Below are 26,657 nucleotides of genomic sequence, written 5' to 3'. Positions count from 1 at the left end.
TAGAGGTGGCCTCCTGCCCCTGAGAACATTTATGGGGCCAACCTCTAAAATGTAAGTTGTTTTAGTGAAGGACTATTGACTGTGATTTTACGTTTCGGGTTTATTTATTTATTTTTTTTACTGCTTAGTCAACTAGAGAACAGTGGACGGCTTTTGTCCGGTCAGGAGGATGCTCCTGCACTCCTGTCGTGCGGTGAGTCAGAGAGTTGTTTTCCTGGCACTGGTGACAGACGAGCCACGCATGACTCACCCGCACCCTTCCCTGCTCTCCCCTGAGACAAAGGCGTGCATTCGACGGCAGGCCGCGTCGAGCTGGTGGCCTTTACGGGACTGGGTGGGCAGCTCTGGCTTGCATCACATCTTCTCAACAACCCTGATGAATAAGCAGTTCACAGACATTTCATTTATTATTTTGACAGCGATTCCGGGCGCCAGTTACTTCTTCAAGTAATTTACACTAAACCTCCCTTTTCACTTAGGGAGCGTCATGTCAGATGCTTGACGGAGTTTCCTCATATTTCTGTTTTTCAGGATCATTTCGTGGACTCGCTGTCCGTGTGTGTTAAACGTGCTGCCTCCCTCCCAAGACCATGTAAAGCCTACTGACCGTTGGGCTCCTCAGAGCGAGAACCAGACCGCAGGTAAGCCCGGCTCACGTCGGGGTTCACGTCACATCGCATGACTGCGATTAAGGTGATGAGCAAAAGGTTTAATTATTTGGTCCCGTGGTTTTGGTTTTAAAATATTTGATAACTGCCACCACAGAAAAGTCAATCCATTTGACTTCTGTTTTATGGCTATGCATTCTTAGATATAAAAGAATTGAAATTAAAAAAAAAAAACCCTACTAAATGTATTTCAAAACAGAACTGGAAAAGCATCACTTCCCACTTGCCTAAAATAGTGACATACTGGTTAGAAGGAAAAACCAGGGGGAGAGGTTTGGATCAAGTTTCACTTCGAGTTTGGCTTTAATGATTCTTTGAGCAAATTGGGGTTTTTAAAGGGAAATATAAAGGTCTGTTAATTTTTCTGATGCCCACATTCTAGCAAGTCACCTTCAAACTTTTTTCTTTCGTCATGTTCTAAAGTGAGGATGCCTGAGTCTTTAGAAAAGTTCTAGAGTTTAAAAATATTAAAATATTTTTCTGTCCCAAATGAGAGCTCTTATTCCCCAACCCCACTCCTATTTTTCATCTCAGCCTTCTTTTTGAGGACTTCTAGTCTTTTTCTTTTGTGGTATTCCTGAAACTCCAGCAGAGCCTGGCGCCCAGACTCATGGTTATTACAAATGTGGTAGTTTTTGAGCAAAAATCTATTATATTATAGTGAGGTGTTAGCTCTACCAGTAGTTTATGTATAATGGAAATGTATCTCTGATCACTGAAATCTGTATATTTGGACTGACAAAGATACTTTTCCAGTTATTCGGTTCAAGAAATCATTAGTTCAAAACCTCCCAACACCAAACCTGAAGGAGATCTCTTCCTTAAGCTGATTTTTATGCCCATTCAATTTCCAAATTAGCATTGCACAGCTAATAATGTATTTAAAATAACTAGCACATGACTGTGCAATATTGTCTGTCGGGCTAATAAGACCGACAGCCTTGCACGGTAAGGAGAGCCAGTTCAGTCATTCTCGTCCCTACTCCTGTGAGATGTGCCAGGCACCGAAATAAGTTGCTTGTTCCCTGTGTAATGTGTAGGACTTTCTTTTTTTTTAGAAAGTTCTGTCATAACGGAATATAGTTGAGGTCATGGGTCTTACTGATGCAGCTGTTCTTACTTTAGGTTGAAATGGGGAACTCCGAGAGTCAGTACACCCTTCAAGGATCTAAAAATCACAGCAATACTATTACTGGTGCTAAGCAAAAGCCTTGCTCCCTGAAGATACGTGGCATTCACGCAAAAGACGAGAAGTCGGTGCATGGGTGGGGCCACGGCGGCAGCGGGGCGGGTTACAAGTCCAGGTCCCTGGCCCGAAGCTGCCTTTCTCACTTCAAGAGCAGCCAGCCTTACGCGGCGTCCAGGCTGGGCGGGCCCACGTGCAAAGTCTGCAAAGGCGTCGCCCACGCCAAGCACAGGGCAAACGCCCCAGGAAAGGACTTCCAGGGCCACGATGCCGCCTTCTGCCCGGAGAATGGCTTCCTCTGCGCGGGCCAGCAGCCCGCGGATAACCACGTCGCCTCCAGAGACTGCAACGGCCACCTTCTCCACTGCTACGGGAGGCCCGAGAGCGCGGCCTCGGCGCCACGGGGCGAGGACCGCAGGAGCCCCCGGGTGCTCATCCGGACGCTGGGGAAGCTGGACGGGTGTCTGCGGGTCGAGTTCCACAACGGCCACGTGCCCGGCGAGGCGTCGGGCGGGGGCGGCCCGGTGCGGCTGCTGCGCTACTCGCCCTCGCCCGCGGAGCCCGGGGCCTCCCGGAGGGCGTCGGGCGCCGACTCCCCGCCGCGCCCCCGGCCCTCTCCCACCGACTCCGGCCTGCGCTCCAGCAAGGGCAGCTCCCTGAGCTCTGAGTCCTCCTGGTACGACTCCCCGTGGGGCAACGCCGCCGGCGGGGAGCTGAGCGAGGCGGAGGGCCCCTTCCTGGCCCCCGGCACGCCCGAGCCCGGCCGCCACGCCAGCTTCCCGCCTGGTGACGCCAAAAAGCCTTTCAACCAAAGCTCCTCCCTGTCCTCCCTGCGGGAGCTGTACAGAGACGCCACCCTGGGCGGCCTGGCCCCCGCGGGCATGCGCCTCTCGGACGAGTGCGTGGTGGGCGCGCACGCGGGCCTCAGCACCCGGGTCTCCTTCGCGTCCGACATGGACGTGCCCTCCCGGGTGGCGCGCCGGGACCCCGCGCAGTACAGCTCCTTCACCCTCCCCTGTCGCAAGCCCAAAGCCTTAACCGAGGACAGTGCCAAGAAGGACACCCTCAAAGCCAGGATGCGACGCATCAGCGACTGGACGGGAAGCCTCTCCAGGAAGAAGAGGAAACTGCAGGTGAGCACACCTTGGCCCGCAGGGAGGACCCCCGTAGCTTCCCTGTCTGTAGAGCTGGAAGGTCACCAGAGCGTTGTCGGGGGCGTAAATGAGCTGGTGAAAGTGAAGACAGTAGCATAAGAAGTGGCCATCTCGTTTTTAGGTGTGGGTTTTTTTCCCTTTAGCTTCAGATGTGCGCTCTCACCTTTATCACACAACTTGAGTCTTCCCCTGTGTCGGCTTGGGCCGCAAACAGAACACCAGACGTTTATTTCTCACTGTTCTGGAGGCTGGGAAGACGGAGGTCAGGGTGCCAGGGTGGTCGGATGCAGGGGGAAGGCTCTCTTCCTGGCTGCAGACGGCTGCCTTCTCACTGCGTCCTCACCTGGCAGAGCCAGTGTTAGCTCTGGGCTCTCTTGCTTTTCTTATAAAGACTCTAATCCCATCCTGGGGGCCCCACCCTCATGACCTCATCTACACTGCTTACCTCCTAACGGTATCACATTGGGGAGTTAAGGCTTCAACATGTGGATTTTGGCGGGACACCTAGTTCAGTCCGCAGCACCCTGATTCTGAGCTTGCCTCTGTACTATTGGGTGAGCTCTGCAGGCCTAATCTTAAGACCTGGCCAAACTGTTCTTAGAAAGTACAGAGTTGGAGAGAATTCCTGAAAAATTTGGTTATCTGAGAATTTGGCTAGATCTCGTTTTTAAAGTCCAAAAAAAAAATGATATTGTTATTATTTTTGGATGAGTAAGCTTCCTGAGCTTGCTGTTACTTTGAGGAAATTAAAATTTCTATGCTTTAGTTGGTACATCAAAAAAAAAAAGTTGACAATATGTCTCTGTGTGTAATCTTACAACCTCCTCATGGGGATAACTAATGGAATTTTGAAAACATCTGTACCTAGGTATATGTGATACAAAAAAATATAATGCCACTAACATAAGAATTATGATGGTAATAGTAATAATGCTATTAAGTTTTAATGGGAGAACAAAGTAGCTTTGTCACCAGGAAGAAAAGTAATAGACTGCCTTGTTAAGTAATTAATGGCAATTGCCAGGTTTTCAGGTTATTGTTGTTTTGTTTGTTTTTACTTTTGATTATTTATAAAAGGTAGAAGAGTTTTTTGTTCTCTCAGTGTAAGTCATAGAATTAAGGGAATTTGAGTGGGCAATTAGTCTCTGGCAGAAGTGCATTTTAATCATCCTGTATAGACATAAAATTATAAAAATTTATAGAGCTTTAGGGTTGGAAAATAGTATCACTTCCCTGAGCAGATTGTTTCAGATTCCCAAGGTTTGACACTAATTTCCTTCTTATGTGTAATGTCTACCATGACGGTCCCTCCCGGGTTGTCCTTGGGTGCCCCTTTCTCCTTGACTTGGAGATGAAGAACAGATGCTCCCCGTCTTGTTTACGGGACCTCTTCACATCCATGAGCACAGTAATTTACTTCTTCATTTTCACTTCTGCAGACTAAACTGCTGAATAGTCGAGATCTGACCTTTGTCTTCCAGCTCCCATGTCCCAAACAGCTGAGAACAATTGAGCGTAGGGGGAGAAATCGCTCCTGCCCATGCTGGGGCTGCAGTCCCATGCAGACAACTTTCACCTCTTCTCGGTTCAAGTGTCACAGTGCCGGCCTGTGTTCAGCTGTCGTCGACTGTGTCCCCTAGCGGATACTGCATCGAGCCGTCAGTCCACAGCTTCGTTTGTATTGAGTGTGCTTCCACCTTACTGTGGCCTGGCTCACGAGGGGCTCTCCTGAATCTCATTCTGTTTCAGTTCCCATTCAGTCTAGAAGCAGACCGTTTGGTGCTGTGTACCCATCACTCTCTGTCCCGTGTGGCCCTCACGGCCCCTCCTGCCCGCTGGAGCTGAGCCTCCCTGAGTTCCTCCGAAAACCTAACTCTGAATTATTTGTGTGCCCTTAGAGTCTGTAGAACAAGCTGGTTAGAATCAAAGAATTGGAATTTTAAAGCTAGAAAGGACTCCCCCTCATTTTAAAAATGAAGAAACTAAGGTTTAAGGAGTTTGAGGGATTTTCCTGAAGACATATGGCCAGTTGGTAGAGAAGCAGGGCCAAGCTGTCTCTGCAAAACCGCAGGCACATGCATTTGCTATCCTGCCACGTGGCCACGGTGCTGTTGGTAGCTACAGCTAAATACTTTGGGGCTATTGAGTAGTAAGATAATCAACTATTTTCGAGTTTTAAAAAGTGGCTGTGAAGGCTAATTTTCTAGTTTTGCTTGTGTTCCCACAATTGATGATCAATAAATGTGAACAAGGTTAAGTTTTTTGGCAAGTATGCCGCTTCTGTTGGCTGTGCCTTTGTTTTTCTTGCACAATTTAAGGTGAAGATCAAGTTTAGATACTTAAAAAAATGTAATCATTGCATGGGAGCAAAGTTTGTGACAATATACTATAATAAGGCACCAAACCAATATATGCTGCCTCTCAGACACACAAACTTGTTTATGTCAGCAGGGCAATGTTCAGAAAGTCTTACCATGATGGACAGTCTTATTTGTTTTGACTTTTTTTAAAAAAGTGATATAAAAAGAGCAGCCTTTTTTTTTTTTTTTTTTAATAGGGCTTTACAACCACCCTGGTGAGTTAGAGTCTGAAAATAGATTAATCCATGAAAAAACATGCACAAGTGAAAAAGAATATCACTAATTACATACACGGAGAGAGAGAGAAAACGTGCTAGGGAGGAATATGTGTTTGATACATATAAACTCTTCCTACTGACTTTAGGTTGGTATTAACTTTGTACTAACTGAGACTTTGTTTCTGTTCTGGTTAAATTTTCAGTTCTGTCAGTCAGGGTAGGCTAGGTTATTGCTGAGGCAACAAAAAACTCCTCAGATCTCTGAGGTTAGCACAGCTAATGTTTATTTCTCACTTATGCCTCAGGTTCATTGGCAGCCAGTCACCAGGTGGTGGCTCAGGTGTACATTGTTTTCTGGGACCCCACATTGACAAAACAGTTACTCTCTGGAGCATTGCAAGCCACTGTGGTGGAGGGAAAAAGAAAATACTTGGAAGTGACACATTTGCTTTATGTTCACATTTATTGGACGAAGCAAGGCACAAGGCCACCATGCCTAACCTCAAGAGAGAGAGGGGATGGGAAATGATCCTGCCACGTGCCCTCTTGGCTATCATGCCCTGGTCTGGAAATTACCTTAGTCCTTGTCTATGATTATCTGACTGAGTGGAAATGGAAATCATTTGTATGAAATCATATGCTTTGTGTATATTTGTTTCACACCCATAACATAGTGACTAGGAACCTAACTGAACCTATTCAAAGACAGTTTATTTATTTATTTTTAACATGACCTTTCTTATTAGTCTGAAAATTAGTCACTGGCAATTAGGATTCTAGACAGAAAGCTTTAGACATTTATGAGACTGGGAAAGTTCATGCCTGTGTATAAGAATCGCTATGAATACTGAAATACATTATTTTCCCATTTCTCAAGCAGGAATATTCTTGTTTTGCTACAGTTGGATATTTAAAAGTTGGCACTATAGCTTGCAGTCTCTCTCTTACGAGAAATGATGCCAAGAGTGTTTGTAGGTCGTGTTTAACGTTGGTGTGTACGTGCCCCTCTCTGGCAGACCTCGGCTTGTTTCGAAGCACCCCCTTATGGCTCTTGCATCCCAGTGTTTTGGGGCTGTGAGTCAGAGAGTCATATTCATAGCTGAAATAATGTTAATACCAGCTAAATGAGAAGTATTCCTTCATCTCCTAGGAGTTTTTGAAGAGCAACAAAGTGACAATAATAATAATAAAAAAAAACCTTGAAGTATTTTGAAAGTTTCCTGTCTAAGTGACTCACAGCAGCTGGGCTACTTGCTCTAGTCTGCATACACATCAGTGTATAAATAAATATGACTGTGGGATGCAGTGTAAACACAGTGGAAAATAATATTTTCCCTGGTAATATCTGTTTGGGGCTCAGTTGTTCATCGCTCCTGGGTATTTGGAAGCTTGCTTCAGTCTTATGATGATTTTCCTGCAAAAGGCAGCTAGTAATTGCTACTTGACTTCTGGATGAAATTTCTGAAAAGAAAGCCTCTCTACACAGTACAGTATTCAAAATAAGACCTTTAGTCACTGGTTCTTGACCCAGTTTTCCCTCATTTTTATTTTAATGCGTAAGGAAATATGATTGGAAGCCCACTGGTGGCGATTAGACGTGAGTGTGCTCAGCACCTCCCTGCAGTTACCTTGATCTGAGCTCTGCACGTGGGGTGGGTTAGTGCCTTTTGAGTCAGAAGTTAAGCTCGCTTTCTGCTGAAAAAATCTGGTTACTGCAGTTTACCAGTGAGTAGCCTGTATGCAAGGTGTTTTTCTTGAGTGACTGGATTTCTGAGCCAGATGTTAGAAGAAACGTCCTTTTCCAGTTTTGTGCACGGCCAGCTTGATGTTCAGTGCGGCCAGCCTCGGGGGAGCAGCAGTTATTGCATAAGTAAGAATTGCATTTAGAGCTGCCTGTGTTGGGTTTGGGTTGGGATAATAAATATTAAAGTCAAGACTCAGGTCTTTGGTACCCCCAGTGCCTAGGATAAAAGAGGTGCTCAAACGAAAGGGTGCGAATGAATGCATAAGTGTATTCTTTTCATGTAAGAAATTCTCAAATTAAGTAAAAAATATTATGGGGGAAAAAACCCTACAGTTACTATCCAGTACTCTGCATGGATAAGGCGTCCTAGGTGCATGGTTTTAACTCTGTGAACCAGGAAAATAAGATGAAGGAGGTCCTGAAGTCTAGAAGTCTAGATCTGGGCACTTGGCCGGAAGCTGAGGACTGTGTTTACCATGGGAAGAGGAAGAGGAGTTTGTGGGGTCTTACATAACAACATCAAAGCCCTCCCCTCCCTGAAATTACTGATTTTCTAATGTAGCTTTCAAATTATCCCGGAGGAAGATAGATTGCATGAATGCAAATTCTTTCCTGGAAGACATCGATTCACAGTTAGCAAAGAAAAAAGAAATATCATTCGAATAATACTCACTAAAGTGTTTTAGACATATTGGCTTATTTCTTGATGCTAAGCACAGGTTAGATTAAGGAGAGTCATTGCTATTTATTTACTTCTGTAAGCATCGACTCTGCTGGATATGAATTGGTCTGGGTAGCACTATTTCTCAGATTCTTTCTGTTTGGGGGACTTTGTGATTAAAAATGTATTTTTGTTATAAGAATCTTGCTTTGCAGTGCCACTATTAGCAACCGCCAACATTATTACACATATGCTATGTTGAGGAAGGGGTGCTTTGGATACCTGTAAGCTCTGATGGTCATCATTTGTGCTGCTTATAGGAGCCGAGGTCCAAGGAGGGCAGTGACTATTTTGACAGCCGGTCTGATGGACTGAATGCGGATGTGCAGACGCCCTGCCAGGCATCCGCTTTGCTGTGGTCAGGGGGCTCGGCTCAGATCCTGTCTCAGAGAAGTGAATCCACTCATGCGATTGGCAGTGATCCCCTCCGACAGAACATTTACGAGAATTTCATGCGAGAGCTGGAAATGAGCAGGACTAACACTGAGAACGTAGAGACCTCTACAGACACCGCGGAGTCCAGCAGTGAGTCGCTCAGCTCGCTGGAGCAGCTGGACCTGCTCTTCGAGAAGGAACAGGGAGTGGTCCGGAAAGCCGGGTGGCTCTTCTTCAAACCCCTCGTCACTTTGCAGAAGGAAAGGAAGCTGGAGCTGGTGGCTCGAAGGAAGTGGAAACAGTACTGGGTGACACTTAAGGGTAAGTGAGTTTTCAACACGCCCAGGGCCACAGGTAATCATTTCTTCCACCCATACTCTTTCTAGGGGCTGCCATAGAGTCCAGCGTTGGTTTGAGTTAACACAAAACAGCATCTTATTCAAATGCATTCTTCAGTCTAATAAATAATGATTAATAGTTATTATTAATAGTTGTTATTTTATAGGTATCCTTGTACCATTCTTTGATACTTTTCCTGACTCTGGGGGAAGGAAAAAATCTAAATAACTAACAAAAGGTAGTTTAGTTATTTGGAATGTAGATCCTGAATTTTACGTTTTGTACTTGTTCAGAACTCCAAAGAGGTTATCTTTCCCAGCTTGTGCAAGTAAGGCAAGTAAGACCATCATCTTGGTTATTTGATTTCTGTCCTCCCACCTTTGTGAATTAAGAAAGTCTGTTATCACTACAAACCAAGTGCATCTTTTTTTTTAATGTAAAGGAAATAGAAGTAAGAATTTGATTTGTTAGGATGATAAAAGTTTTTCACTGGCATTGCCATTTAAAAGTTATAATTGCCTTGTGCATTGTGGATGTGTGGATTTGAAAAAATCTCAGTGCCTCGTGAGGAAGCACGAAGCTCTAAGTGAATACAGTGTTGACATAGACAGATGCAGGCAGGAAGAGCCGCCGCACAGCCTCTGGCATTTCTGCACAGCCCTCCTGTGACTTGTCAGAAGAGCTGAAGGTGGCGTTCCAAAGTCAGACCTCATTATCAGGTGACACCCTTCCCTATCATGGGAGAAAGTGGAACTGTGAATCACATCCGCGTGGGGTATGTGTGAAGTGCCTGGAGTCCTCTGAATTACCCCTTTCTAGCTTTCCTTGGCCCCATATTTAAAAATGGAAGCCCCACTCCCCCGACCTTGGAGGGCAGGCATCGTTTCTTGGTTGTCCATAAGCCCCTTGGATAAAGGTGCACTTCAAAGGCATTTTGTCCCTAAGTAACACTCCCCAGCAAACGGGGGAGAGGAGTTATAAAACCCAGGGACCCAACATCCTGCAAATACTGCAGTCCTCTTTCCATCTCTAGATTTGGGTCCTTGTGTACATTGTGGCTGAGGAAGGCAAAGAACTTACCCAGTTTTTGTGTAATGAGGAGGCAGGTTCCTGTACTGAATGATAGGAGAGCTTTGGAGAGTTGAAATAATGGGTTGAATCTAGCAAGATAAAATTTTGAAGGAATAAGAAAGTTCTGCTTTGAAATTTTTAAGTCCAATAGCTACCCAAGGACAGGATAGGGAGATGCGGCTACGAAGTATCACAAGTGAAAAAGATTTGGGGGTTTGCTCTGCAGGCCACTCAGAATGTGTTTCCAAGGTGATGTGGCTGTATAAAAGTACATGTGATCTACAGGAGCAAATGTGATCTTCAGCTACCTCTTTGGAGATGTGATCTTCAGGTACCTCATTAGCGATGTCGTGTCTCTTGCAAAGGAGGAGATGGTCTCTCTTTCCTGTGCTCTGGTTAGAATTGTCCATTTCCCTTCTTATGTGCACACATGGCAGGAGACTTGTTAGGAAATGAGAAGTTGATTCTCAGAAAATTCTACCTGAAGTCTCCCTAGGTGGAGAGGAGAGTTAACCTGCTCCCCCAAGGGCATGGGCTCCTGGAATTGTTTGTGAGTCCCGGTCTGGGTCTGCTTCCCACTCACATGATATTTGGAATGGATGCACTTTGCTCCATAATGTGTCATGCAGTTATTTTTTCTAAATATAAAAAATTTGTTTCTTAAAATTAATGCTTTGGGAGTTTCTTCCCTGCCTATTTATGGATTTGTAAACCCCCAGTGTATATCCCACAGGGTTGGGGGGCTGGCAATGGGGCACATATGTGTGTGACGATATACCGCCTTGAGAAGGAGGACCATGGGTGACATCAAAGGGATTTGGCCCCATGCCATCTGGAGGATGATATAATGATCTAGGGGTATTTAGCCTGGGGAAATAACAACTGGATGAGAGTGACCTGCAGTGTGTAGAAGAGGTATTGAACTTATCCTGGGTCTCCCCAAAGGTTAGGATAGGACTGATAGATGGAAGACAGGCTAATTCTGAATTAATGTAAATGACAACAGCTAGAGCCTGAAAAGGTCACCCCCTTCCTGATTTCTCTGCTGCTGACATCATTTGTACTGCACTAGATTGTTGGAAGATCACCAGGTTCCTATATTCCATCCCAGAAGGTAGAACAGGAACATCTGGCTACTGACTTTAGGGGTGGGATAGACCCAACTTGTGTTTGACCATTGCTAGATCTGCCAGTCCCCTGCTCTTGTGGGGTTTGCTTGTGAAACAGTTCAAGGTCCGTGGATAAAGGGTGCTTTGTAGCACAAACGTTATCAAGCACACACTCCTTCTTTTCCTTTGCAGCCAGGGCAAGGCGTGCGATAAAGATGTTTTTTCCCAGCATAGCCTTTTCCATGTGGCTTTCTACACCTCTCTCCTCTGGGAATTCAGTATGTTAAATTCCAGTTTCTTGGCTTAGAATCCAAGTTGTAATGTTTGGACTTAACTTTTAGGCTTAATCTAATTAATAGTTAAAACCACATATGTGTACACATACAGGCACACATACATATTTAAGCGGAATTTTCAAATTCTCCTCCAAGTATCTATGTAAATAAATCGGAAACAGTTTTGTGGAGGGAGCAGTTGTTAGCAAACCACCTGGTTACCTGCCTCCATTGGATGCATAGGTACGCTGGGGACACAAATGTTTTCTAGGGCTTGGAGGATGTAATAAATATTTAACAAGGGTAATTCTGCTTTCCATCTGTCTTTTCCGATGAGTGGAATTTCGTGCAGTTCGCCGGGGACTTCCTAGGCTGAATAGTTGGCAAGGTTGATAAACATATCCCTCAAAATGCACAACAGACTGACCAACAGACAGTGTCAGGAGAGAGTTCTTGAAATAATTTCAGGATGCTGGAGATTCTGCCCCAAGATAGGCCGGCAGCAGAGAGTGGAGGTAGAGAGGGTGTCAAAGGAAAGGTGGATTTGAGGAAAGACCAAGACTAACTGCTCTCCTCCCCCTGGTGATATTTCTACTAATAGGATCTCTTCTGTTCTTATACTGCCGTTGCTGTGCCAGTCTGTTGTCTCTTTCTGCTACCCTGGCAAGAATTCCCATTGTCAACTCTCCAGGCCATCACCAATGCCTGGAGGGGATTGCAGTGGGGGTGGGTTCTGAGGCTTTGATTATGGGGGGGGGGCAGCCCCTTTCCGTCAGTCCAGGGGTCCCCTGAGAGATGCAGAGTTAAACTTGGAGTTTAATAGAGTGTAACAGTTAAGATTGTGATTTCCTGATCTTTAAATTCGATAGCCACAAAATTCTGCATATTGTTCTACATCCTGGCCTGGCTTTAAAATGAAGTGTCCTGTTTGGATTTCACGCTTGCAAATGAGAGCCATAGTCTGTTGTGGATGGGCTGTTAGGTTTGGCAACATCTTGGGGGCTGCCCCGGGTTTGTGTTCATTTCCTCTCGATGTTGGGAGTGTGACGTTAGGGAAACCGGGAAGCAAACATTAGCCTGCTGGAAAGAATTTGGACATGGGCGCAGCTGGCGTTGCCGTGGCCCCTTCTCCCTGGCCCTTGGGCCCCAGGTCAGGGCAGGTTTCATGTGCAGTGGAAGCACCGGACAGGCCACAAGCAACCTTGCCGCTTTTCCTTGTTGTGAATATTTGAGCTCCCTTTATGAATGAGGACTCGCACGGAGAACATGCTGTGAAGAGGGCCCCATTCATTTACGGTGCTGGTGAAGGTAGGCTGGTGCTTCTCCCACTGCCAGCGTGGAAGGTCTTTCCCCAGCACCTGGGTGGGGACTGCATCGCTCATAGTGTGTGCATGGGCTTGCCCATGAGGTATTTATTGGGTGAAGGTTTGAAGGGACAGTAAACCTATTTAAGAAAATACATTTGTGAGCATTGTAGAAGCATCAATTTGATTAAAACTTGTGTCTGATAATTGTAAGGCATTCCTATCTATTAAAACAGACCCTTGATAAGTGAAGAAACTATTACAAGTAGAAGTTATTAGGGGAAAAATATTAATAAGTACTTAAAAGCATATGTATCAACATTTTTACAGTAATGTTTTAAAATTCAGGCATATTTAGTTTCATTTTTTTTTCTCTTAGTCTAAGTTAGTAAGTAGTGTTTCCTATCACTGTGAGACAAAAGAATATATACTGAAATGAAGTTATTTTATGTGGTATTTGGAGAGTACACTGGGTAAACTTTCTCGTAAACGGTGGAGTTCCCCAGTAGACTCAGATTCCTGTTCCCACAAATTGTAAGTGCAGCGAATGAATACGGGATTTTCTTTGGCATCCCACATTTCTAGCCCCTGAATCATGTGGGATTGTGCTTAAGAATGAGCGTTCCGGGGCCAGCAGGTCCCTGCGCCACTCCGGTCCAGCTGTGGGTGACACGCCGCCGTAATCCGTCTCTCAGGTTTATCTCCTGGAGGGGGGAAATAACCACACCCCCTGCATAGGGCTTCCCTGTGTGTGGAATACTTAGAAGAGATAAGCAACAACTTACTGTTTGGTATTGTTCTTACTGATATTACATGCACAGAAGCGTCTCAGTTTTCATCCAGGTTCATCTGAATACAGCTAGGCATTCTTCAGATGCCAGCCTTTCCTTGTTTAGCATGTGCGTTTGCATTACATAATTAACTTATTCAAATTTTTTTTTTTTTTTTTTTTTTTTCTTTTTTACTGTATCACTTGCCTTCTCATTCCATTCCTGGATCCTTAGGTCTGTGACAAGGACATTGCCTTGCTTTTCTCTCTCACAGGATGCACCCTGCTGTTCTATGAGACCTACGGGAAGAATTCCACGGATCAGAGCAGCGCCCCTCGGTGCGCTCTGTTTGCGGAAGACAGCATCGTGCAGTCCGTCCCAGAGCATCCCAAGAAGGAAAACGTGTTCTGCCTGAGCAATTCCTTTGGGGACGTCTACCTTTTCCAGGTACCGCTGGTGCTTTGGGGATGGGGGGTTGAGAGGGTAGCTCATATACTACTCAGATGAGAAGCAACAGTTAAAAGGCAAGACTTAGAAATGAAAGAGTAAACGCTCAGTTAGGCTTTGGATTGGGACTTCAGCAAGAGACAATGGCCTCTGCTCGCTGCCAAGTGTAGGAGGGTCTTTGCAAATCCAGCCATTGCTGCAGAGGACATTCTCAGGTGCCCGTGAAGTGCCAGGCTGTGGCCTGTGTTCATCAGAGCACGAAGAGAGCAAAATCATGACCCTTGTTCTGGAGAATCTTAAGATCTTGTGAGTGCAAGGTCCGAGATTCCCGGAGTCGAGACTTTATAAAGGAAGCCTGGAGAATGTGGATGAGAGGGGCTTAGGCTCTTCCCAAGAATCCCATTGGAAGCCAAAGAAGACATTTGTCAACAAACCCCTGAGAGACAAGTGCTATGGATTTCATTCCCTGTGGAAGTGGTCTTAGGATGTTAAGATTCAGGTTATCTCCCATTAGGATTTGGGGCAACTTTCTAGCAAATGAGAAGTTGCGGAACACAGTGGTATGAGTTGCAGGAACTGGGATCAGGCTTAGGTTGGAATCGTGTTGCTGTTAAGTCTGTAAGTCATCTCGGAGCATTGACCTAACTTCTCTGAGATTCTGACCCTTCAACCTGTAGAATAATGATAGCTTATAGGATTCCTTTAAGGGTAAATAATATGTATGTGTTAAGTGCTAAAGAAATTCTGTTGTTATTATTAATTAACTCAGTAGAGATGGGGGTGACAGCCAGGAGGTCAAGTGGGCTTCTGGAATGCCTCTTAGTCTAAACCCAGCACTTCATATACACACAGTGTTGGCTGTAGATTGTGTCTGACTTGAAGGTTCATGGAAAACCTCACAGGTCCTGGGTTTAGATCTCTGGTAAAGATGGTCCTGGGTGCCCTCAGGAGCCCTGGTAGAACATGGTACTCTCTAAGCTGACTTTGGGAGTCTGGAATGCTCTGAAGTGCTCACTGCAACAGGACTTCCTGGGACCTAAACTCATCAGGACCTAAACTCTTCCTGGGACCTAAACTCTGGCCATACTGTGTCCACACACTGGCTTGACTTACCAGAGTTACGGCCTGAGATCTGATTTTCCTTCTCTTAATGGAAAGGTTGCTTAAAACCTTCTATGTTGCTTTAAAGCAAAGTAATGAATTGATGTTCATCTGAATTGTAGGGAAGGGAAAATAGCTTAGCTTAAATCAGCATGGACTTCTTAGGGGTAAGTGTGAAAACGAATATTTTCTTTTGTGATTCAGGCAAAATATCTTTAGTTTTAGGAAGTTTTCTCCGTTGGTCCTGTTCTATGACCACAGAGGCCACTGGAGGTTTGAGTGTGTGGTTATCTCTGGACATCAGGAGACCTGCAGGTGCTTCTCAGCCTGCTTAGAATCATACATATTTGTCTATTCTGCTTTATTCAACTTTCTATATTGTTTTTTAAAATAAAATACTTTTTTTATAAACACAGTGTATGGCCATCTTGTCTAAAGATACTGAAGAGTAGAGAAAGACAAACTATTCCTATATTCGAAAACAATAACATTTATTGTGCATTTTCCCCAATGTTCTTCTATTCGCGTTTTTTTATTTTAGACCACACGGTAATTTTACATCCAGGTTTCAAAGTTTAATATCTTAGTCCCAATATGTTCTCATTCTTTTAAAATTATGAAGATCCGCACGCAGCCTTTTAGAGAGTGGTTTCCTATGTTACCAAGTGACATATCACGTCCACCCTCGTGTTCTTACCACTCCTCTGTTGCTGGCTGTAGCTTGTTTGTGCTTTTTCCTCCTGCCACGTGTGCTTCTGCTCTGCTCCTGATGTTCTCCCAGACCCTCCGGACCTGAGTGGTGGGAAGGTGGCTATGTGTGTTTTTGAAATTAACCAGCTTTTTTTTTTTTTTTTACAAAGTGCAGGTACTTCCTGGATTTTACACAGTCAAAGCCCAGCCCACCATTTTGGGGAGCACCTTTGGGGTAAAATCATTTAAAACGGGTTTTTCCCCTTTCTCTGTTTAGGCCACCAGCCAGACAGATCTGGAAAACTGGGTCACTGCCATACACTCTGCTTGCGCGTCCCTTTTTGCAAAGAAGCATGGGAAAGAGGACACGGTGCGGCTCCTGAAAAACCAGACCAAAAACCTCCTTCAGAAGATAGACATGGACAGCAAGATGAAGAAGATGGCAGAGCTGCAGCTGTCGGTGGTGAGCGACCCGAAGAACAGGAAAGCCATAGAAAACCAGGTACCGTTTGTCTACGCCGGTCACTGCACGGCGACTGAATGCAGGCTCGCTCTTGGCGGTGTTTCTTACACCCTGGGAGAAATAGTGTCAGTGGCTTCTCCTTTCAAGGGCTTAATGGCTGCTGTTTTGTGACATGGGTGATAGGACATGCTTTGGTGGCTGTGTTTATGTATTTATTGAAATATTTTGTGACCACATCTTTCTAATATTGTGTGGCGCCATCTTGCCCAGCTGATCCTATCAAATAAGGTCACTCTCTGAACAAAATCCATACAGTAAAACTACGAGACGATGAAACAGGTAAGATTCTAAAACAGAGAGCGGCTTTAGAAAGAGTGATTTGGTATAACATAGCTATTTCTGTGCCTAAGGATTGCAAAAAACAAAAAAACAAACTCAGTCATTTTACTGCTTATAACAGAGAAGCTGCTAATGAAAATGCTGTCTCTTCTCTGGGTTAGTTCCACATTCATGTAATTACATAGCTAGTTCCTGTGCTATTTGCATTTTAGAGAAAGGGAAGAAGCTTTGCAATTTTTGTTTACCTTTTGCTCACACAACCCAAACACATAGACACATCTTAGTGAAATTTCTAGCATCCCTGTCTTTGGTTAGGCTCCCTGGGCACCTGACTGCGTTGGTGATTTGCCCAGCGGAAGTTTTACTGGGGATGTTCTCAGGATCAACACTGGGAGAGATGGGGGGTTGGGAAGGGACAAGTTGAATTGTGATGCAGCTGGTCCCTGGGGAGATCTGGAGCTGGGATGGCCGTTCAGAGTTCTGCAGCGAGGCGAGGCGGCCAGGCCTTTGTACCCTCGTGCTAGAGCGGGATCCCTGAGAGGATCTTGGAGCTCTCAGCAGCTGGTGCTCCTGGCAGCCAAGAGAAAGGATGCCTGTCTTGACAGGGGCATCTAGGGATGCGCTGCACAATCCGTTGCAACCGCCTCCTAAGTCAGTTGTCAGATGATCGGAGACTTGGATAGGGTGAAGAAAGGAGGGTGGCCGTGTGGAGTGTGGAAGGACAATGTGGAGTAGAAGTAACAGCCTGGAGTCTTGGAGCTCTGGAACACACTGCAGTGAAGGTTTAGGTTGGGAAGTTTTGCAGAGCTGGTGGTTAGGTTGGAGAGGAACTAGCCCCATTTTTCAGGGTCTTTATATTAGCCTGAAACAAAATACCGTAAACTGGGTGACTTATCAACAATAGAAATTTATTTCTTACAGTTAATTCTAGAGGCTGAGAAGTCCAAGATCAATATGCTGGCAGATTCGATGTCTGATCAGGCCCTGCTTCCTGGACCATAGAAGGCATCTTCTTTCTGCATCCTCACATGGTAGCAGGGCAGGGCAGCTCTCTGGGCCTCCTCTGTAAGGGCGCTGACCCTACGCAGGAAGCCACTGCCATCGTGACCTAATCACCTCCCTTTTTAGAAGACCCCACCTCCTAATACCATCATCCTAGGGATTAGGATCTTAACATGAATTTGGGGGGGGGGGCACACACATTCAGGCCATAGCAGTCTTGTATGCAGGCTTGGGTGTAAGATTTATTTTACACTCTGCCTTCAAGGGAGGGGGGCGGTTAATAGGTTTTTACATTGGGGAAAAAAGCATGATGAAAGTAGTGTCTTTGGAAGACGAATCAGGCAGTAGCTGGGAGGGCAGACTGAGTGGGGAAAGCCATCTGGGGTAAAATGGCACTGGCCTGGTCCGGAGTGACACGAGAGAACTTCAGTAATTTTGTGCAATCTTAAAGATTGTCACCTGTACTCCTGAGTGGAACCATTCCTCAAACAGGATATGCCATTTATTTAAAGAGTGCCTACCAGCAAACTCCAAACTGCGAAGTAGTTTTAGCAAGGAAGTGAGAGGAAGCCGAAACTGCCCAGAAGAACGTGGGAGTGGAAGGACTTTTGGGGTCCGCCAAGAGCACAGCCGCCCCAGAGCCCAGCTGTGTTCTCTCTGCCCTGCCTGCCTCGTTGGGGGGTCACACCCTGCTCACGTCTGGGAGAGTTCAGGTCCTGAGGCGGCTGGCTCACCTCCCGCTGCCCGTCTGTGTGGAGTGTAGGGCTGACGCTGGGTTGAGGTGGTGTGACGTTCAGAGAGCCTGAAGGAGAGATGGTTACCCCGCGCCGTCTTTGCACCACGTCTCCCCTGTGGTCCCAACCGTCCAGGCTCCGATAGCCGCGGTGTGTCTGTCATCAGAGAGGCGACACGTGGGTGCGAGTGTCTCAGAGTGTTCGGGGCAGAAGTCCCATACTGACTGTGATGGGGAAAGGACGGTTGCAGCTTTTCCTGGCTCTCTTAAGTTTAAACGTGGGGCCATACTTCAGTCCCCTGGAGGGACGCCCCGCTTGGAGTTTTCAGGTCCTTTCGCATAGTGAGATCTTTAGGCCTAGAGAGAGAAGGGACATTTGACAGCATTGGAGGCTCCTGGCCTGCCTCGTGTGTGTGTGTGTCTCCTCTTTATGGCTATGAGAAGTCCAAGCAAGCATATTTTTAAAATGTGAATTTTCATCAACTGTACTTTCGTTGCCTTGTGCGAAGTTTGTGAGTGCTTAAGAGATGACACCACAGTTGGTGCTGTTCTCAGACCGGGAGGGGGATTACTTTAACATAAACTCCTGTACAAATCCAAGGGTCTTGGACCATCCCGTGGCTCAAAGAGTAAGTCTATTTTAGAGAGTTAGGGTACTTATCACTTGCGGCCCATTCTTTGACAGGATCGTCACATTAGTTATTTTAGGCACGCTGTCCCGACACTGCTAACTTTTCATTTCAGCGCGCTCCTCCCTCGCAGCCCTGGCCCTCACCCCTTCCTTCGCCCTCCCCACGCCCCCGTCTCCTGCACCCCTGCCACACACACTCGCCTTCCCACGGCACACTTGCAAATGTCTGGTAAGAAACAATTCAGATTGATCCTCAGAAATTCCAGCTGCAGACATTCCACTCCCCATATTGGCGGTTTTGTAAGGCCATGATTTAGTCATGTTTTTCCAAAGGGCTTTGCGGTGGGCGACATGAATGACACCAGCTGTGCCCGCCTTCCTGGACTCATTTGCCGGCAGGTCATAGAGAGAGCTGTTGACTCTTTACTCGCAGACACGGAGACTATGAAATGCCAAGCGGGGGACAAGCCCGTGCTTCGAATTGCTTTTGTGGCACCTTCTTTGACTGGAAAACATCATGTGAAGTTACAGAGGAAAAGGTGTTTACAGGTCAAGATCCATCGGCACAGTGGTCTCCCGAATATCCCATACGGGTAGAGTTTTCTCTAAACCACTTTTAAAATAAATCTTTCATAGAGCAAGGTTTTATCCACTGACCATGTAAAAATCTCAGCTTCACTATGTACTTTTATTTCTGTAGTGCTTTCCCCCAGAGACCCCCAGAACCTCAGCTATAGTCATTTCTGGCCTTAAAAATAGCAGAATGTATATAGTGTAGGTGACATTGTGCCAGCTAACTTCTCCGGAGCAGGTTTTCTTTGAAGTACTTGGGTGGAGAAGGCCCTCGCCAATGCCTTTTCTGAATAAAAAGACACTGTCATGATAATGAGGGCCAGGCTTCATACCGTGGTGTGGTCACATGCCTGGCTTAAAAAAATCATCACAGAGTCGTGTCCTTTGTTTGCTGGATGATGCAGTGTTCATGTGAGCATGTCCAATGTGGACCAGGCCGCACAGCTTCCGGTTGCCTTTGAAGTTCTAAGGGAGGAAGAGTTGTAAATTAAGCCCACTTAGTACTTTATTTTCCTTTCTGCTTAATATTTTAAATGAGTAAATAAAGAGAAAACCTCACCATCCCTCGACGACGGTCTTGGCATTCTCCCAGATGGCTTCCCCGTCCCACTTTGTCATTATTTAGGGGAGAGGGAGGGCAGTTCTGCTGCCACAGTGCTGCCGTGGGGGAGGGGACTCCCAGCTGCAGGGGCTGGGATTGATCTGGGTTTTGCAAAGCTCAAGTTTGAAAGTCATAGAGAGGATGGATTGAATTAAGACAGTTGGAAAGAGTGCCAAAGCAAACAACAAGAACAAGGCTTTGGAGAAAAGGCGATATGGTATATGTGGAGGGGAGCAACTTGGGGGATAAGCCCTAGAGAGTAGAATATTTGTGTGTGGGAGGTTTTGGGGGAGACAAGGCCAGATTATGGGGGTGCTGGGCGAAGAGGGGGACTTTGTTCAGCAGGCAGTGGGTGCTGGTGGAAGTGTTCCGGGCAGGAGAGGAACGTTCAGTTCAGTTCAGCGAGTGTTCAGCCAGGCAAGTGTGCACAGTCTGGGGGATTCAGAGGAGACTGTCTGCCCTCAGGGTTCTCTCAGTCTAGCAGGGTGACAGATGGTTGAGCATGATATTTCAACATAAGATAATGAATTCAGCGCAAATGATATTCCAGAGTGCTGTGGAAGACAGAAATGGTAAATTTAGCCTCCCATGTAGTCTTGGAAGACTTCCTAGAGGAGGGATGCCTGAATTGCCTCTTGAGCAATGAGGACTTAATCGGAAGGAGAATGGGGAAGGGCATTCCAGGCCAAGGCACAGCAAGAGCCAAGGCAGAGTGCTCTGCGATGGTGAGTGCACCCTGGAAGTCTGAGGGTGTAGGCAGTTGGTGAGCGGTAGAAAGGGTAAGGAGTATGGTCTGTCATTCTCTCTTCCTGACTCCACTGGGCAGGAGCCTCCAGTCTTGCCCGTCCTCAAATGCATCTTCCCTGCAACAAGAAGAGCAGAATGCATCTAAAAAGCAGGTCTGATCATGTAATGACCCGGGTTTAAAAATCCTTTAGTGACTTCCTATGGCTGACAAGATAAAGTCCCTGATAACCCGTCCCCACCTTGACCTTTACCTAGCAACCACAAACTTCTGTGGTCTGAGCCCAGTGTTCCACTCCATACTTTGGGTTTTTCCTCAGGCAGAGAGGACTCCTATGCTGCCCGCACAGGCCCATCTCCCCTTGCCCCTGCTGCCTGGCTCACCCCTTCTCAGCTGTAAGAAAGTGGTTAGGGCTTTTTTCCTGCCAGGGGCTGTCCTGGGCTCCTCTCCCACCCACTCCATCAGGGACCCCTTCTCTCCTCCCGAAATTCTCAGTGTCATCTCCATCACTGCTCTCATTGCTGTGTGTTATGCTCCTACTATAGCCTATGAGCTCCCAGAGAAACCATCACCTTTCTGTCTGTTGCATGTCAGGGGACCCTTTCATATTTACTGCAGGAAGTGAGTTCCCTTCCCTCGGACCTTTCCTCTTCACCTTCCCCCCTCCAGATGCAGCCCCTCTCCTGCCTCGCTCCATCCTCATGGCCCCCCTGCCTGTTTTACGTATCAGAGCTCCTGTCTCAGGCCAGGAGCATATGAGGTTTCCTAACAGCTCCTCATGGGGGGGGGTGTAGCACCCACACACTGCATGAGTCCGCAGACCCTAGCTAATACGCTCTGCTGCCTCTCAGTGAGACTTGGGTACACCAGACGATGCTTTGCTTGCTAACTAAGCCATGTGCTGGATCGTTTTGTGTAAAATAGAAAATAATCCTCAATTTATTTGTTTTCATAACTTAGATTTTTTTCAATTCAATTTGTTAGGAACCATATTTATTATAAAACGGAGTGAATTTTATGGTGTGTGAATTGTATCTCAAAGGAAAACAAAGCTGACTCTATAAACTTTAGCTGGTTGTTCTATTAGTTAACTTTAGTGTAATTTGTCTCACTAGCTGGTTCTTCTATGAAGGTGGGCTGTAAGATAGTGTTTGGGAAGTATGGAGTGGGAGTTTTTCAGCTTCTTACACCAAAAGGAAAAAACTAATTATCTTTTTAGGGCAAATCTAATAATGGACAAATGACTAAATACTCTGATTAAATGACTAAATGGTAGAAAATATTTTTCTAAGAGTGTTGGGTGTGGCAGGAATGTACTTGTCATCTTTTTTAATGCATTGCTTGTTCATTTGCTATTTTTAGCATAAGGCTTCATCTCCTCCCCTCCCACTTTTCTACAGGAGACCATAACCTTTATGAGCTCATTAAATCAATATAGTTATATTAGCAATAAAAGAGAAACTTTTATATTGAATTTGTGTCGGTGCTTATGGGAATTTCCCCCTGTAATTTTGTTGTTCATAATTTTTCATTTTTTTGATGAAAGATAATGAAAACTTCCTTAGAATGAGTTTTTTTCATTTATGTCATTTTTATGTTTTGTGCTTGGACATTAAAAGAAATAAAATCTCAATCTATATTCTATGTAGAAGTTGAGTTTTTATTATGAGGTCATGGTATTTATCTTTAAAAATAAAGAAACATCTAGGAACAAATGTCAATATTTAAAGATTTTTAGAAAGGGAGTGGGCAGTCTTGGTTTAATGGAATTGATTTGGGGCATTTTAGTTTCTGATAATGTTGGAAAAACAACTCCTTGATAAATGTGCTGTCAGGTAACAGTACAATTTTAGTGATCGTTATTATTGAAATTTACTGAGATCGCATATTTAAGAGCTAAAAATTTTATTTCTCCCTTGACACTTTAAGAAATGTATGTTTCTCTCCTTTTTAATCTCACCTTCTGAGGGATTTTTATAAAACATGTTTTTCCTTTTAATTAACATTACTTCAATTTGGGGATGAATTTGAATGTCAAGGCTGGTGGGAAAGTAAAATGCAAAATGTTCAGTATGAATAGGGCACCTAATGAGAGTGTGGGTAGTCTTGCCTCTTCTGTAGAGTAACTGGGGGATTTCAAGGGAGAAATAAAGTTGACAATTAGGTGAAAATTGAAATGGTTGTTGTTGAGGTAGGTTTTGGGTAGCACACAGATATCTGCCTTAAGAGTCAGAAGACGTGGGATTCAAGGGCCACATTATAGGCACTTGACAGTGTGCTTGTCCCACCTAGTATTCACATCGGTATCAGCTTTGGGTCTTTGTTCGTCTGGAAGGACAAGCTTTTTAAGACCCTGGTCAAGTCACTTCCCTTCTGGGCCTCAGTCTCTGCTGAGGTGTGGCAGTACCAACTCCCTTGCCAGTTCATTGCATATGTTGGCGGACTTTCTAAGTATTACAGAGTCTGTTTTGAGCTCATGGATTCAGCTCTTCTGCCTCCTGTTTCCTTCTAAGAAAACCCAAGCATCAAAATCCACGTCCTCACCATACTTTCTCCTGCATAATCTTCCACGTCCCTCTCTGAAGCTTAGGTGAGTCTGTGGAAAGAAAAATCAAATATTTCATTGTTTCTTATCCAACCACAAATCTTCGTTTAAGCTCGGTGACTGATTCTTTATAAAGAACCATGACCTTAAAAGCAAGATAAACATTGTCCTTAAATATTGAATGGATGGATGACTAATGACAGCTTATTCTGCCACACAGACCTGCCGGGGTGACAGCTGTACTAGTCAGGGGTCTCCAGAGAAACAGAACCAACAGGATGTGTGTGTGTGTGTGTGTGTGTGTGTGTGTGTGTGTGTGTGTGTGGCTTGAGAGTGGGCAGCCTTTTTGTTCAGGCCTTCAGCCGCTTGCATGAGGCCCGTACACCTTAGGGAGGGCCATCTGCTTTACTCAGTCTACCCATTTAAATGTTAATCTCATCCAAAAATATCCTCACGGACACACCCAGAATAACATTTGACTAAATATAGGGGCCCGGTGGCCCGGTCAGGTTGACATCTGAAATTAACCATCACAACGCCTCACATCAGGATAAGGATAAGGAGCATTGTTGAAATAAAGGAGTCATAAGGCTAATTTTCCTTTGCATTTTCTACTAAATTAAATTTTAAATGACCTCTACAATGTACACAGTCAATTGAGATACTAGTTCTCTAGAAACTTAATCAGGTATGTTAGCAAACCTCTTGATTTTCATAAGGCCTCCTTTGGGCTGTTGGGGTCACCCAGCCCCTTTGTCCCTCCAACAAACCTAAGCCTGTGGTCCATGTTCTTCTATGCATTCACCTGCATTTTCCCCCAGGGTTTGGGTGCTGACGATTAGCAGAATGTTTCTGACAAGATTTTAAGATTTCCTGTGTACTTGTTTGGGCTGGAACTGTCTTTACTTACCAGTGGTGCTTTGAATACATTAAATAGATTAAATGGTGCTTTTAAATGTAAATTGTAGGATTCAGTGTAAGTACAAGAGGTGGTCCTCTTCCGTGATCTACGGTGATTGGCATAGACCTGGATTTTATTTTTTTGTCTTTATAATCTACCAACTTTTTAATCTTTACCTCTGGTATCCAGTGACTCATTCATTTTCTTTCCCTCTCCTGTCTCCACCCCTGTAGAACCCCTGGAAGATATCTCATAACCCGATTCACACTGAGGTATAAATGAGTGTGGTAGGCTTTAATACGTTATCCACTCTAGAAATATCTACACGTTATTCGAGGACAAAGGAATGCATCTCTAAGTGTGGATTTTCAGGAGTCATCTAGAAAGGAAGATATTTGGGAGACAGAACTAGAGTTTATTTTTGCTATGCCTACGGCTTCTCGCAAGTGTCAGTTTATATCCATTCATCACTCCTGGAATCTAGAATTCTCTAGTATGACAAGACTAAGAGGAGACTGGCAGTTTTAGTTTGAACTGTCTCATTGGTCTAGAACAGCAGTGCACACAGATCCCAGGAGGTGCTTTTGAAATGTCAACTTTCCTGGGCCTCACACCTAATGGATAGAAGAATCTTCAGGCGCAGGACCTGGGCACCTGCAAATCATCTGTTCATTCAAGGCTGACACCAGCAGGCTACTACTTTGCTAGCAAGGGGTGCACAGAATCTCAAAGGAGGTTACATTCATTATGCACGTTGAGATTACTTCGGTGCCCTCTGGGACTTCACTGTTTTGCTGACAGATGATGAATTAATACGTTCTTTGTTTAGATCTTGTAGCTGTCATTTTTCTTTCATGCAGAAAAGTTACATAGTGACCTTCCTAAGAAATAAATATGGAGGACTTGGGGGGTTGGTCAGGAGAATACCCAGAATCTGTAATGCTTGTGTGTGGAGAGAGACTGAAGGGGGGACGGTAGCGTTCAGTGTTGGAAATCCTTCAAAATACCATTTATCCAGAGTTGAGGGTTAGCCTGGGAAGTTTGGTGTGAAAGGTTAGTGTCTGCTTGGGCGCCCAGCAACGTGGCAGAGCTAGAGATGCAGTTGCCGTGAACGGAGTGACGTGACCCTGTGCTGCGTTCTTTGCCACACGCCTTCTCTGCAGACCTTCTCTTGAACTTTGAGATTGCTTCCGAGACCTTTTGAATCACGGCGTTCTGTTCGTCCGCCCCATTCTCTTACTGGCAAGTCACAAGTACCCTTTCTTCACCTGTTAATTTATCTTTAAGTGAAGGTCATACTTGTCTGTAACGTGCTTTGACATCCTTGAAAGAAAGGAGGGCGGCTGCCCCAGTTTGCCTGTGTTTCTTCACCAACTCATGGCTTCAGTCTTGAAGGAGGACAGGTTAGTGGGAACCTGTGTTGGGTAGATAGCTGTGTACACTTCGATTTTGTTCAGATGTGCTGATGGTGGTTATTCTCCAAGATACTTAAAATAGGAGGAAGAGCTCTATTTGTCCTTATCCCCCAAATCCATTTACTTCCTATTGCTTTGAGTCATTTTCTCAGCATGAGAAGAAACATAAAATCATCACCTGTGCTTGTCCAGCATCTGTTTGTGTGCAATTCAGTTAATCCAGTTCAGGACGAGAGGCTGGAAATGGGAAGAGAAATGAAAACAGTGTAACAAAACTGATTTAGGATTCACAGCCTGGTTCTAGTCAGGATAGTTTAGTGCTGGAGTTCTCCAAAGACCGCGGCCTGTGTTGGGACCACCAGCTCTCTCCGGTTTGGGGCTGTGCTGGTGAGGTGCAGCGGGGGAGCTGGAGGGCCCAGTGTGTTTGGTGGGAGAGCCCAGACCGCGGCGAGCGGGGAAAGCCAGTGTGAACCTCCTGAAAACCAGCTGAAATGCATTTTCCCTAATTTTTCACTAAGTTTGTGAAAGCCATCACATTTTCATTTTGACCCATGAAAACGTGTAGTTTTTATTGAAATCACCTCTGCTCTTGCTTTAAGATCCAGCAGTGGGAGCAGAACCTGGAGAAGTTTCACATGGATCTGTTCCGGATGCGCTGCTATCTGGCCAGCCTGCAAGGCGGGGAGCTGCCCAACCCCAAGAGTCTCCTTGCTGCCGCCAGCCGGCCCTCCAAGCTGGCTCTCGGCAGGTTGGGCGTCTTGTCTGTTTCTTCTTTCCACGCTCTGGTAAGTTCCTGAGGGGGGTCGCGTCAGCGGCATTCAGGGGGATTATGAGGCTCACCCTTCTGCAGCTTGTGGCCATCAGCTGTTCTGGGACTTGACCCAATAAGTGACAGGGTCACCCAGAGGCCAGGGGCCTGGGGGTGGAGGGCTGGAGCTGTCCTGCTGTCAAGAGTCCCTGGTTTCCCTATTGCTTAGATACTTAAAACAGGAGGAAACATTCTACTATTGCTGGAATCCACCTGCTAGTGGACAGTCACTGGGGATTCCTACCTGTGTCTGCCTTTCTGGCTCCTCCACCTTGTGCCATCAGGAAGGTGGGGTCCCTGAAGAGTAGCAGCAGTGGCATGAAGCACTAAAGTTTGATTCAAGATTGATTTCTTAGTACTGCAGAGAGC

The 26,657-nt window shown here is 45.6% G+C and overlaps 1 protein-coding gene across 1 annotated transcript in view; it reads left to right on the top strand.

Moving 5' to 3' along the window:
- Positions 1–552: 552 nt before the first annotated feature.
- TIAM2 (TIAM Rac1 associated GEF 2) overlaps positions 553–26,657 on the top strand; it is a 104,166-nt gene continuing 78,061 nt past the window's right edge. Inside the window, exons 1-6 of the mRNA XM_012759604.3 lie at positions 553–641; positions 1,794–2,987; positions 8,312–8,747; positions 13,569–13,741; positions 15,810–16,034; positions 26,080–26,265. Of these exons, the coding sequence (XP_012615058.3) occupies positions 1,800–2,987; positions 8,312–8,747; positions 13,569–13,741; positions 15,810–16,034; positions 26,080–26,265 (2,208 nt within the window). The 5' untranslated portion in view covers positions 553–641; positions 1,794–1,799. The remainder of the gene's footprint in view (positions 642–1,793; positions 2,988–8,311; positions 8,748–13,568; positions 13,742–15,809; positions 16,035–26,079; positions 26,266–26,657) is intronic.

The sequence above is a fragment of the Microcebus murinus genome, chromosome 5 (assembly GCF_040939455.1).
Source record: "Microcebus murinus isolate Inina chromosome 5, M.murinus_Inina_mat1.0, whole genome shotgun sequence".
NCBI classification, from domain to species: domain Eukaryota; kingdom Metazoa; phylum Chordata; class Mammalia; order Primates; family Cheirogaleidae; genus Microcebus; species Microcebus murinus.
The sequence above is the reverse complement of the archived record's forward strand: the minus strand, read 5'-3'. Positions and strand labels throughout refer to the sequence as shown.